Source organism: Anthonomus grandis, chromosome 13 (assembly GCF_022605725.1).
Source record: "Anthonomus grandis grandis chromosome 13, icAntGran1.3, whole genome shotgun sequence".
Taxonomy (NCBI): Eukaryota; Metazoa; Arthropoda; class Insecta; order Coleoptera; family Curculionidae; genus Anthonomus; species Anthonomus grandis.
The window spans coordinates 5,826,953-5,841,742 of record NC_065558.1 but is presented as its reverse complement, the minus strand read 5'-3'; the positions used below and the strand labels follow the sequence as shown (position 1 = coordinate 5,841,742).

The 14,790-nt window shown below is 30.8% G+C and overlaps 1 protein-coding gene across 1 annotated transcript in view; it reads left to right on the top strand.

Moving 5' to 3' along the window:
• Window positions 1-503: 503 nt before the first annotated feature.
• The window catches only part of LOC126743875 (protein spaetzle 5-like), a 25,324-nt gene continuing 11,037 nt past the window's right edge, over window positions 504-14,790 (top strand). Inside the window, exon 1 of the mRNA XM_050451116.1 lies at window positions 504-815. Coding sequence (XP_050307073.1) covers window positions 759-815 — 57 coding nt within the window. The 5' untranslated portion in view covers window positions 504-758. The remainder of the gene's footprint in view (window positions 816-14,790) is intronic.

The following is a 14,790-nucleotide window of genomic DNA, read 5'->3' as shown; positions in this document are numbered from 1 at the left end:
TTTACGAGGACCATTTATGCGATAAAACTGCGTATTATCCAAAAGGGGGTTGTTTGTTCTTGTGTTTTCTTTTAAGCTGTATTAAATAAATTTTTAATATAGAAAAAAAAACAGATGAACTCCCTTTGTCTGCAAAACGAAAAGAAGGTGTCAAAAATCGCCCCCATTGATTAAAATATAGCAAAATTATTCCCATCGTAAGACAAAAAAAAAACTAAATGGTAAGAAGTACACTTTTACTAATTCTTTATAAGGCGAAAGTAAAAAAAGGTCTTATTTCTGCAGAAATTCTTATTAATCTTATTTCTCCCAAACAAAATATCTACTACTTCTATTCAATTAAATAATAATGAAACAAACTTTATGTCACAGGTCTCAAATTTTTCTATTCAATCCCACTGTTTACCTCCTACCAACCAAATATGAACCTCTTCATTAAATAGGTACCCCCAAACACTACTGCTCATTAAAACCACCTATTTAACATAATTGTTACAGTTTTCTTTCATTGTTCGCATATACACCGTTCACCTGTGACTTGTGCCCCCCTTTTTATACGGTACCATCGTTGATAACCCAGAAGACGCGGTTTTAATAAAAATCCTTCGCGCGACATTCGGTACTTTGGACGCGGTTCTTCGCGGTGTTACGTGAGATGGACCCCGTCAATTTCATCTATATCGTTCGGTTTTCGCGCTCTTATCACAATTAGACTTTATTTAATTTTTTTTATTCAAAAATCGTTTTGGTGTGTGCGCATGTGTGTTTTTAAAGCGATTTTTTTAAGGAATATGCGGCGACTTCGACTGATTGTGGTAAGTATAGTAAATTGAAATTCCACTTGGACTTTTTGGAGAAATAAACATTTAAAAATTATTATACGCCTGACACACCTAATTCTAAAGAACGAAATGCATATTATGATGATGATGAGACCGTCGAAGAAGAAAGCTGTTGCCAAACAGCGTTTAAAATGCGGCCCATCATATATGCCGCATAACTTGGCAGATTAACATTTTGGGTTTTTATACTCGCCTATTTTCTTACGTAATTTTCGAGACGCCGAATAGGTAAAATGGGGACTGAAGATGACTACCACACGAGCCGAAACGTTCCTAGACGTTGATGTAACTTAGAAGAATTTTTTTTTCGGATAGTTGAAGGCATTTTTAAAGATTTCCAGAAAATTAGAAAAAAAATTTCCAGGCAGTATACCTTGCTGGTGTGTCGCCGAGCGGAATATAGGAAAATCCATGTAAATTTTAAAAGGGTCAATTATTGGCTTCCCTATACATTTTATAGAAAAAATGTAAGATAACTTTTTGAAGAGACCAATCTGGCAAACTCTTGTGCAAAGTTTCAAAAAATTTTAATAAGCGAATCTTGAATTACTCAATTAAATGTAATTGCAAAATTAGCAAATTTTCGGTTCAGGTAAAACCAAACGGGCACCAGTGAAATGAATATTGTCACTGACGTGAGGAAAAGTGTCAATAAATCAGTGACAGTCGATATTTGAAAACAAGTATGAATTATTCAATCGACGAAAAAATAGCCATAATTAAGTGGCAGTTGCGGGAAACGGTCTTAATTTGAATGTATGGTTGTGAGATTGATAAAAAAACGAAAAAAAAAAATCTTGTATTCGGCTGTACGTCAGATTTGACAAAGCCTTATAACAAATTGTTTGCTGGTGGCTGGTGTCTGGTTTTACCTGAACCGAAAATTTGGTAATTTTGCAATTACATTTAATTGAATAATTCAAGATTCGCTCATTCAAATTTTTTGAAACATTCCCCGAAGGTTTGCAAGACTGGACTCTTCAAAAAGTTATCTTACATTTTTTCTGTAAAATGTACACGGAAGCCAATAATTGACCCCCTTAAAATTTATATGGGATTTCCTATGTTCCGCTCTGCGACGCACCACCCGGTATATTAATTTTCTTCAGTGCGCAAAAGAAAAGTCCTTTCCAGACAGTTTCCATTTTTCCTGATTTTTAGATAGTTGAAGAATTTTTTAAGCTTCTTGTCTCATCCAGGGATTTAAAGAAAGAATATTTCCATAGAATTTCTTTCCAGAAATGTCCAGGTCGTTAAAGTGAGATGTTTTTTATTTTTTAGGCAGTTGACGTATTTCAGGCTCTTAAGTGTTCCCATTAATTTCTTCCCAGAATGTAAAACAAGATTTTCTCAAAAGTACCTAACTTTTATTAATTATCACGATTCTAAAGCCATTTTTAAGCCAAATAATTTTTATTAATTGAAAAACAGTTGTCGTGTTTTTATATTTCTTTTTCAGTTGTCTCCGAAGAGTTAAAACGAGAACATTTCCAGATAGTTCATGTGATTTTAATTAATTTTCGTTGTAATAAGTCGTTGAAGTCAGATGTTTCTTATTTTCAAGCCAGTTGAAACGTTTTTGTACTTTTTAGGCTCATAAAGCTTTTTCTTAATTTCTTCCAGGAAAGTAAAGCAATATTTTTTTAGACAATTGATTAGTAATTTACATTAATTTTCAGGCATCTAAAGCCTTTTTCATTAATTTGCAGCAAGAAGTTAACGTCATTTTTATTGATTTCCAGGCAGTTAAAACCATTATTGTAAATCTTCTTGAATTTCTAGATAGTAAATAAATTCAAATTAATTTTTGTCATTTCTGGGTTATTAAAGTCATTATTATTATTCAGACATTTGCAATAGGTTTAATTAACTTTTAAGAATTTTAAGTTATTTTTATTAATTTTTAAGCATTAAATTTATTTTTAGGCAATTAATTTCTTTGATACTGAAGTTATTTTCAATCGTTTTCAGGTTGTTGAAGTCAAAGTTTTTTTTTCCAGGCAGTTGAAGTACTTCAGGCTTTTAAAGTTTTTTTTTTAATTTCCTCTTAGAAGGTAAAACAAAAATTTCCCAGACACTTAAAATAATTTTTATTAATTTTCAGGCATCTAAAGCTATTTTCAATAATTGCCAAGTATAGCTGAAGTAATTTTTATTAATTTCCTGATAGTTCAACTCTTTCTGTATGTTCTTTAGAGAGTTAAGATGAGAACATTTCCAGGTAGTAGTTTAAGTCCGATTTTTCTTATTTTCCAGACAAGTATTTTCGTATTTTTCAGGCTCCTTAATTTCTTCCGGGAAAGTGAAACAGGATTTTTCCAGAGAGTTGAAGTAATTGTTTATTAATTTTCGGGCATTTAAAGCAATTTTCGCTTATTTCCAGGGCGTTGATAAATACTTCTATGCTTTTAAAGCAGTTCAAATCAAATATTTATTAATATATTACATCGTATGTGTTTGTAGAAAATTAAATTATCACATATTAAAGTCTCAACATACTCGAACACTTAAAAGAATAATTTAATGCAACAGAACAATATTCAGAATCATTAGTCAAAGAAAATTAAAATTACCTTCCAAGTATTCCTCAAAAGAATATAAAGCACCATTTACCAAATATATTATAATTTAATTTTCATAAAAAATACCTTGACTTCAGGCTTTCTTATATGGACTGGAATAACATTAAAGAACTGGACACAATAGTAATCAGATCCCCGTCTGTTTACTATTGTGTCCAGTACTTCAAGAGAACCCGTGAGAATCTGTGATAACGGTTCTACTATGCCTATGTGTATCCGAATAAGTTCTAGACTGTGATAGTTTATTAACAATGTAAATTAAATATGGATAGATGTAGGCGCAAGGAAATGTAAGTTTATGGAAGTCTCTGAAGTACTACCTAAAATAGACATTATGCCCCAGGCCAACCATAATCCTGATTCATCTATAGAATTGTCCCAGGCAGTAATTTTTATTAATTTTCAGGCATCTAATGCCACTCATATCCATGAAGTTGAAGTTATTCTTATGAATTTTCGAGGCCTTGAAAAGAGATTTTTTTTTAATTTTCTAGACAGTTAAGGCATTTGTATAATTTCCATTCTAAATAATTATCGAATTGTTTAAGTCAGGTTTTTCTTATTTTCCAGACAAGTATTTTCGTACTCTTTCAGGCTCCTTAATTTTTTTCCAGGAAAGTGAAACAGGATTTTTCCAGGGAGTTGAAGTAATTTTCATTAATTTTCGGGCATTTAAAGCAAGTTTTGGATTATTTTCAGGTAGTTGAGGTCACCATTATTATTTCAAGGCAGTTGCTAAGTACTTTTTTCTATGCTTTTGAAGCAGTTTAAATGAAATCAAATATTTATTACATTACACGCGTATGTGTTTATACAAGTCAAAATGTAAATGTAATGGCTAGAAATATAATATAAAACACACTCGGATATTTAAACGAGTAATTTAAAGCAACAGAATTAGCTGTCAAAGAAAATTAAAACTACCTTCCAAGTATTCCTCAAAAGAATAAAAAGCACCATTTAAAAATACCTTGGCTTCAAGCTTTTTTATATGGACTGGAATAACATTAAAGAACTGGACACAATAGTAGTCAGATCCCCGTTTATTTACTATTGTTTCCAGTTCTTCTTGAGAGCCTGTGAGAGTCTGTGATAACGATTCTACTATGCCTAATATATATATCCGAATAAGTTCTAGACTGTGATATTTTATTAACAATCTAAATTAAATATGGATAGATGTAAGCGCAGGGAAAAATGTAAATTTATGGAAGACTCTGAAGTACTGGCTAAAATAATCGCTATGCCCCAAGCCAACCATAATCCTGATTCATCCATAGAATTGTCCCAGGTTCAGAATTGCATAGCACAGATGAAATGTATACTGCTTAGTCTGCCTGATAGGTGATATACATGTTCTTTCCAATATTAATTTAGCATCTAAAACAACTCCTAGAAATTTTGTGTGTGAGACCACATCTGGTATATTAAGTGAATTTATTTTTAAGCTAAAGTTTAACTTCGATGCATCACCTATAATGTCCAACACATTACTAGTATCATTTGTAAAAATGATAGGTTTTATATGTTGAACTTTAGGAAACATAACCTCACATACATTAGTGTATGTGAGGAATAACAGATAATCAAGAATAGAACCCTGTGGAATACCATGATCCCTGCCCCTCTCACTGTTCATAAAACCAACATATTTACTACGACCTTGAAGATATGACTCAATTAGTGTCACATTATTAACATCCAGATGGTATAATTTTAATTTCCGATCAAGGATTCCACGAGGGATACAATCAAATGCTTTAGTGAGGTCATAAAAAGAAGCACATGCCAATCCTTCCATGATATCTTGTGTGAGTCTATATCTATTGCCAATGTTGAAGATTTAAGTATTATTTCTAAAATCAAATTGAGTGTTTGCAAATAGATTGTTTTTTTTTCAAAATAGATAGTTAATCGGTCCTCTAAAATTGACTTAGCTTATGTTCTTCAGGTAACTAAAGCAATCATTTTTCCAAATAGTTGAAATAATTTTCATTCATTTCTGGGCGGTTGAAGTCGGGTATTTTTATCATTTTTCAGGTCCCTGCAGTTATTTTAATTAACTTTAACGTACTTTAAGATATTTTTATAAATTTCCAAACAGTTCAAGTGCCTTTGAATGTTATTTTTTAATTTTAGAGAGTTAAAATAAGAATACTTCTAGATAGTTCAAGTAATTTTTATTCAAGGTTTCAAAGTAATTTTAATTCAAAGCATTTAAAGGTATTTCCATTTAATTTCTAGGTACTTGAAGTAATTTTCAATCATTTCCAGGTCAGTAAATTTATATTTACTTCGAGTTTCATTAATTTCCAGCTAGTAGTTGACGTCTGCAATTATAACCATTTTCATTAATTTTTGAGATTCATTTCCGGATTGTTGAAGTCACATTTTTTTAGTATATTCCAGGCATCTAAAGTTATTTTAATTAACTTTCAAGTAATTTTTATTAAATTTCCGGCAGCATTTTTTTAAACTTCTATCAGACGGTTTTATTCAATGCCAGTTTCGTATTGCCATCACGACCGTAGAAACTAAAAGACTTTCTACGTTTGTGGCCGGAATAATTCCGCCTATATTTCCCCGACAAATTTGGTCATTATGTAAACCTCACTTTTCAAAGGTTCTGCAATTTGTTTATCGAAATCTGTTCGTGGGCGTGCGTGTGCTGGTTTAAATCAGTATCGAGTACGTTTATGTTGTTAAATGGTCCACTCTGTATATATATTTTAACTTTAAATTCATTTTTTCTTAACCTATAGAATACAGAATTCCATGAAGTTAAGTTAAATTAAAACGACTTGATCTACTTGGAGCCATTTTGATGTCACGAAAAAGGTCACTGTGCCATATTAAATTAATTTAAAAGTACTGATAGCACCGGCAAGGAAAAATGCATTGAGAAAGTACAATAATTATTTGTTTTAATACAATAGGCCTTGTCGTTGTGGTGTTACCTAATGCCGCACCGTGTTACTTCATTAGTATAAGAGATTCCATATAAGACACACGTGACGACATTAATAAAACATTAATTTTGTTTTGAATGGCAATTGGAGGACCTGTTATAATTTTTTAAATCGACACTTATTGACTTTCTAAGTGAGCGTTTTTGAGATTTATGAAGGCAAAAGAAGCATGTTGTAATTATTGTAAATTATTAAATATGAAGGTGCAGAGAGTGTCTTGATTGAATTGAAGAAACACAAAATGCTTCAACTGACTTTAATGGCCTTAAAAAAAATTTGAACAGCCTTAAAGTAATCCAAATATAACTTAAAATGCCTGGAAAAGCATTTCAACTTCAGGCGTTTCTTGGGTTCTTGGATTAACAACAATCTCAACAGATGACAAAATCACAAAAATAAATAAAATGCAAAAACTGCATGACTGTAAAATTATTATAAAAAATAATAAGTCAATTAAAAGCAATGCGGAGCAATTAAATAATAAAACAGGTGCCGCCTGTCTTGTAGAACAATCAATAAATGATTTATGAATTTTAAAACAAGTAGATAATCGCTTTACATTGTTGCAGCCGAACGATCAATTACTCATGGCTCCATTAATGCTGAACTTACATTTTGCTTTCTACCTTTTAACGGGTCTGGAAAAACTGCCTGGAAGGATTTTCACAAATATTTACTTAGTGTCCTGGAAAATGTGACGGTCTCACGACATATAAATGGCTACACGTGTTTCGCTCTAGCTCATCATCAGTCCTTTAAAAGCCATATCACAATATCCATCAATATTCTAACTGATTCAAAAGAAACAACACCTCTAAAAGAAAGAAGTATATAAAGTTTATAGTGGTTCTTTGAAAAACGAAGAAGAAGCAGTGAAGCATTTAGACAAGAGTTTTGACGAAATAATCATAACCCAATGAGAATTTTAAGAAATGCTGTTCACGCTACATTAAGCAACAATAATAAAAATAATTTGCATTAATGTAAGATTAATGATCTTTCATTCGGTTTGACACATCCTGGTGCTTATCAAGAACGTTTTTATAACCCCAATAATGAAGCGAATACTAGTTCAAGTTTGCCGATTACGTAACAAGCGGCATATGTTTCCTATGTATATGGTCGCTGAGTTTATGGTCGTTAACATTCCGCGGACTCAAAGATTGAAAATATTATTCGATTATGGTTTTTTTTATAGAATAGGTTGAAGATGTTGCAGCCCTACTTGACTGTTCGTTGCCAACGTAAAAAGTAGGTATCATGAGGAAAGCACGTGTATTATACTTTACTGGCTTTGCCTATAAATCCTTAAGCAAAACAGTTGTTATTTTTTCCAGGCAGTGATCCAGACTTTCGCAATTAATTTAAGGCACTTGCGATTTTTTAATAAGTTCAAGTAGTTCAATTCATTGTCTCAATTACTCCAGGCAGTCTAGGCACTCCTTATGTCTACCTAGCAGTTGAAATTGCTTTTAAGCAGTTAAATTTATTTTCTATTTAGTTCAGGTAGTTAAACAAAAAGAGAAATAAATCAGTTAAGAAATAATGCAGTTGAATTTATTTCAGACAGTTAAAGTTATCATTACTTCACTCTGGCAGTTTTAAATCATTAATTTATTGACTGGAAATCATTTCTTATTTCTCTCATGACTACTGCTTGAGATTTCTTACTCTCTCAGCAGTTGGTTGTTTTTCCAAGTAGTTAAAGCAATTATTTAATTAAATCATTTAGTTAAAAAGAAAGTCGTAATTGGTTTCCACTATACACGTGACAAAGGGGTGAAATGCCTGGACTAGTTTTTTAAATTATCATAGATACAAGTTTAATTTTTAAGAAAAATATTATACCTCTGCCTGTTTATTGGATTTTCGAATTTAGGCTTGTCCAGTTCCATTCTTTATAAATCTGACTATAAGTAACGTAAATGCACTTCCTACGATAATTAAATCTTTTTTTCAAGTAGCTCAATTTATTTTCTCAATTAGTCCAGGCAGTTGATGTAATGTTTTAATTCATTCAGGAAGTTTCTATTTCTTATAAGATATTCAAGAGGAACAGTTTTTACTTACTCCAGGCAGTCGAGGCCATTTCTAGGCACTCTTTACGTCTACCTAGCAGTTGAAATTACTTTTAAGCAGTTGAATTTATTTTTTATTTAGTTCAGGTAGTTAAACAAAAAGAGAAAGAGAAATCTTCTTCCAGGCAGTTGAATTTATTTCGTGTTTATTTCAGACAGTTAAAGTTATCATTACTTCACTCTGGCAGTTTCAAATCGTGAATTTATTGACTGGAAATCATTTCTTATTTCTCTCAAGAATACTGCTTGAGATTTCTTACTCTCCCAGCAGTTGGTTGTTTTTCCAAGCAATTTCTTAATTAAATCATTTAGTTAAAAAGAAAGTCGTAATTGGTTTCCACTATACAAGTGACAAAAGGGTGAAATGCCTGGACTAGTTTTTTAATTTATCATAGATACAAGTTTAATTTTTAAGAAAAATATTATACCTCTGCCTATTTATTGGATTTTCGAATTTAGGCTTGTCCAGTTCCATTCTTTATAAATCTGACTATAAGTAACGTAAATGCACTTCCTACGATAATTAAATCTTTTTTTCAAGTAGCTCAATTTATTTTCTCAATTAGTCCAGGCAGTTAATGTAATTTCTTATTTCATTCAGGAAGTTAAACAGAGTTTCTATTTCTTATAAGATATTCAAGAGGAACAGTTTTTATTTACTCCAGGCAGTCGAGGCCATTTCTAGGCACTCCTTACGTCTATTTAGCAGTTGAAATTGCTTTTAAGCAGTTGAATTTATTTCGTGTTTATTTCAGACAGTTAAAGTTATTATTACTTCACTCTGGCAGTTTCAAATCGTTAATTTATTGACTGGAAATCATTTCTTATTTCTCTCAAGACTACTACTTGAGATTTCTTACTCTCTTAGCAGTTGGTTGTTTTTCCAAGTAGTTAAAGCAATCTCTTAAAAAGAAAATCGTAATTGGTTTCCACTATACACGTGGAAAGGACTGAAATGCCTGGACTAGTTTTTTGAATTATCCCGCTCTATGATTATTGGATTTTTGAATCTAGGCTTGCCTAGGTCCATTCTTTATAAATCTGACTATAACTCAGAAAGTTCTTGAGGCACAAAAAATCTTAATATATCAAAATATCCCATCCAAGAGTTGCTCAAACCTTGACTAAATACTACAAGAAAATGCTTAAAGAACTTTTTAAGTTATCAAGGAAATAAATTAAATTTTTGTGGCAGTAAATTATGATAAATATGACATAGCCAAAACATTCTAACTACAAATGTTTTTTTATGTATGAAAACTCTCTTCAACAATAGCACCAAAATTTCTTAGGCTAAAAGTCTATACCAGTGGCGGCTCGTCGTAAAAGGAAAAAGAGAAAATAAACTTTGAGTGTATGCACCAGAAAGAAATATAAGTCACATATTTTTAAAGTATAAAGATGTTCTTCCAAAGGTTTTTTATGCAAAAATCTCTCTTGTAGTTTCAACATTTAAAAAGCCACAGCTATTTCGCTTAGGGTATGTCCAATAGTATTTTTTTCCCACATATATTCAAATTCTAGCCATGATAATTCAAAAACTATTCCAGGCATTCTCATCAGATTTTCACTAAAATTTAAAGTAATTCTTACAGAATATTTTCATATATTAAGAATTTTTGTAGCTTAACAATTTTTTGAGTTATACTCAGGTATATGGAGGATGGATCTAGCAACGCTTAAAATTGAATATTAATTAATTTTTATATTTTTCCTATAAAAATAAAGGTAGATTTTTAAAGAATATTTCCATATAAAAATATTTTCTTAGATCAAAAATTTACAGCCGTTATGGTTAAGTCAAGTTTAACCTAATTTTTTACCACAAAATTCAATTTCTTTTCTTGATAACTCAAAAACTACTTTTGACATTCTAATGTGGTTTCCACTCAAAGATTCAGCAACTCTTAGAGAATATTTTGATATACTAAGAACTTGTATAGCTCAAAAACTCTTTGAGTTATACTCAGATCTGTAAAGGATAGACCTTACCAAGCCTAAAATTGGAAACTCAATAACCTACAGCTAAATAATGTAAATTCAAACACGATTCCAGGCACCAATTAAGCCAGGATATAATCTAAAAAGAAAAAAAACAGGCTTTAATTCCTTCTTCCTACTAAAAAAAAAACAGTAAAAGAAAATGGTTCAACCATTACGCAAAATTGCAAAGAGTAGGTGTCCGATATAAATAATTCAATAGGAACGCGTCGCCGTTGCTCAAGGACCCCAATAACACTCGCTTACAAAGAATTCCAAACTGCTCCGCATAATGTCGACACGTCAAATAAATTTGTCGTTACAGTTGACATCAGGGACACTCGTTATTGATCGCTTGATATTTTAATTACTTGTTATGAACATTAATCAATACACCTACTTCATCCAGTTCACTCTTGGTGCACTACTATTTGCACTTAAACATTCTCCGATCGATTAATGGACGTAATATTGTCGTAACCTTATTGTATATCTTAAGCCTACTTACAAAACAAAAAAACCATTTGTACTTGTCCACTTAAAAGTAAAATTTCTATTGTTCAATCGGTTTTTGTTGCATAAGGTGCTTAAATGTGTTGTATGTACAAGAGGTTTGCTAACATCTCAATTATTACATTATCATCTAATTTCTGGTAATGGATGGAGTGCCTTTACAGACAATTGAATATTTTAAGTTTCTCAATCAGTTGATTAGTCAGTCACTGCAAAGGTAAAAGTTTTCTCTTTGCCATTTTTTCAAATTATTTGAGAAACTCATAATTAACTTCCAGGCAGTTGGAGACGTTATTTTGTCGTTTTTCACGTTAGTTTAAGTAATTTTCAGGTATTTGAAATGTATGAAAAACTTAAAAATAATTTGAAATCCTTGGGAAGTAAATTAATAAAAAATGTTAAGCTATCCACGAAAGATATATAAAAACTGACTTCAACCATTAATTGAAAAAAAATCATCGACGCTTCAACTATCTGGATGAATTCAAAGCTAATTTTAGCTTTCTGGAGTAAATAAAAGCTGATTTCAACTGCCTGGAATAAATCAAAAATTATTTCGACTGTCTGGATTAATTCAAAGCTAATTTTAGCTTTCTGGAGTAAATAAAAGTTGATTTCAACTGCCTGGAATAAATTAAAAATTATTTAGACTTTCTGGATTATTTCAAAGCTAATTTTATCTTCCTGGACGAAATAAAAGCTGATTTCAACTGCCTAAAATTAATACAAATTAATTTTAACCCTATGAATTAATTCAAAGCTAATTTTAGCTTTCTGGAGTAAATAAAAGTTGATTTCGACTGTCTGGAATAAACTAAAAATTATTCAGACTTTCTGGGTTATTTCAAAGCTAATTTTAGCTTCCTGGACTAAATAAAAGCCGATTTCAACTGCCTGAATTAATTAAAAGCTGATTTCAACTTCCTGGACGAAATAAAAGCTGATTTCAACTGCCTAAAATTAATACAAATTGATTTTTACCCTATGGAATAATTCAAAGCTAATTTTAGCTTTCTGGAGTACATAAAAGTTGATTTCGACTGCCTCGAATAAACCAAAGCTGATTTCAACTTCCTGAACGAAATAAAAGCTGATTTCAACGGCCTGAGGTAAATAGAAACTGATTTTAACTCTCTGGATGAATTCAAAGCTAATTTTAGCTTTCTGGAGTAAATAAAAGTTGATTTCAACTGCCTGAAATAAATTAAACATGATTTCGACTTTCTGGATTAATTCAAAGCTAATTTTAGCTTCCTGGAGTAAATAAAAGCTGATTTCAACTGCCTGGAATATATCAAAAATTATTTCGACTGTTTGGATTATTTCAAAGCTAATTTTATCTTCCTGGACTAAACAAAAGCCGATTTCAACCGCCTGAATTAATTCAAAGCTAATTTCAACTTTCTGGACGAAATAAAAGCTGATTTCAACTGCCTTAAATTAATACAAATTAATTTTAACCCTATGAATTAATTCAAAGCTAATTTTAGCTTCCTGGACTAAATAAAAGCTGATTTCAACTGCCTGGAATAAATCAAAAATTATTTCGACTGTCTGGATTAATTCAAAGCTAATTTTAGCTTCCTGGAGTAAATAAAAGCTGATTTCAACTGCCTGGAATATATCAAAAATTATTTCGAGTGTCTGGATTATTTCAAAGCTAATATTATCTTCCTGGACTAAACAAAAGCCGATTTCAACCGCCTGAATTAATTCAAAGCTAATTTCAACTTTCTGAACGAAATAAAAGCTGATTTCAACTGCCTAAAATTAATACAAATTAATTTTAACCCTATGAATTAATTCAAAGCTAATTTTAGCTTTCTGGAGTAAATAAAAGCTGATTTCAACTGCCTGGAATAAATGAAAAATTATTTCGACTGTCTGGATTAATTCAAAGCTAATTTTAGCTTTCTGGAGTAAATAAAAGTTGATTTCAACTGCCTGGAATAAATTAAAAATTATTTAGACTTTCTGGATTATTTCAAAGCTAATTTTATCTTCCTGGACGAAATAAAAGCTGATTTCAACTGCCTAAAATTAATACAAATTAATTTTAACCCTATGAATTAATTCAAAGCTAATTTTAGCTTTCTGGAGTAAATAAAAGTTGATTTCGACTGCCTGGAATAAATTAAAAATTATTTAGACTTTCTGGGTTATTTCAAAGCTAATTTTAGCTTCCTGGACTAAATAAAAGCCGATGTCAACTGCCTGAATTAATTAAAAGCTGATTTTAACTTCCTGGACGAAATAAAAGCTGATTTCAACTGCCTAAAATTAATACAAATTGATTTTAACCCTATGAATTAATTCAAAGCTAATTTTAGCTTTCTGGAGTACATAAAAGTTGATTTCGACTGCCTCGAATAAACCAAAGCTGATTTCAACGGCCTGAGGTAAATAGAAACTGATTTTAACTCTCTGGATGAATTCAAAGCTAATTTTAGCTTTCTGGAGTAAATAAAAGTTGATTTCAACTGCCTGAAATAAATTAAACATGATTTCGACTTTCTGGATTAATTCAAAGCTAATTTTAGCTTCCTGGAGTAAATAAAAGCTGATTTCAACTGCCTGGAATATATCAAAAATTATTTCGACTGTTTGGATTATTTCAAAGCTAATTTTATCTTCCTGGACTAAACAAAAGCCGATTTCAACCGCCTGAATTAATTCAAAGCTAATTTCAACTTTCTGGACGAAATAAAAGCTGATTTCAACTGCCTAAAATTAATACAAATTAATTTTAACCCTATGAATTAATTCAAAGCTAATTTTAGCTTCCTGGACTAAATAAAAGCTGATTTCAACTGCCTGGAATAAATCAAAAATTATTTCGACTGTCTGGATTAATTCAAAGCTAATTTTAGCTTCCTGGAGTAAATAAAAGCTGATTTCAACTGCCTGGAATATATCAAAAATTATTTCGAGTGTCTGGATTATTTCAAAGCTAATATTATCTTCCTGGACTAAACAAAAGCCGATTTCAACCGCCTGAATTAATTCAAAGCTAATTTCAACTTTCTGAACGAAATAAAAGCTGATTTCAACTGCCTAAAATTAATACAAATTGATTTTAACCCTATGAATTAATTCAAAGCTAATTTTAGCTTCCTGGACTAAATAAAAGCCGATTTCAACTGCCTGAATTAATTAAAAGCTGATTTCAACTTCCTGGACGAAATAAAAGCTGATTTCAACTGCCTAAAATTAATACAAATTGATTTTAACCCTATGGATTAATTCAAAGCTAATTTTAGCTTCCTGGACTAAATAAAAGCCAATTTAAACTGCCTGGAATAAATTAAAAATTATTTCAACTCTATGGATGAATTCAAAGCTAATTTTAGTTTTCTTGAGTAAATAAAAGCTAATTTCAACTGCCTGAATTAATTCAAAGTTGATTTCAACTTCCTGAATAAAATAAAAGCGGATTTCAAATGCCTGCAATAAACAAAAGCAGGTTTCAACTCTCTGGAAAATTTCAACGCTGATTTGAACTTTGACAGTTCGAATAAAATAAAATTTATGATTAAGAATAGATGTTGTTCAATACAAAAAAAAATCTTATGTCTTAAAAAAGCCAACTGATGGACCTTGATCAACCACTGCAATTTAAAAAAGAATCGTTATTTATTATTATAATTTAATAGCAATAAATAAATCGGCGTATTTAATAAAACATACCAAGTTACGTTATAACTTAATAAATAGCAAAGGAAAGTCATACTAATGCCTTCAAAAAATTACCAAAGATGGAATATGTGTTGAAATTCAATTATTCTTCTAAATACTATTCAATATAAATTTCGCAATTACCATTATA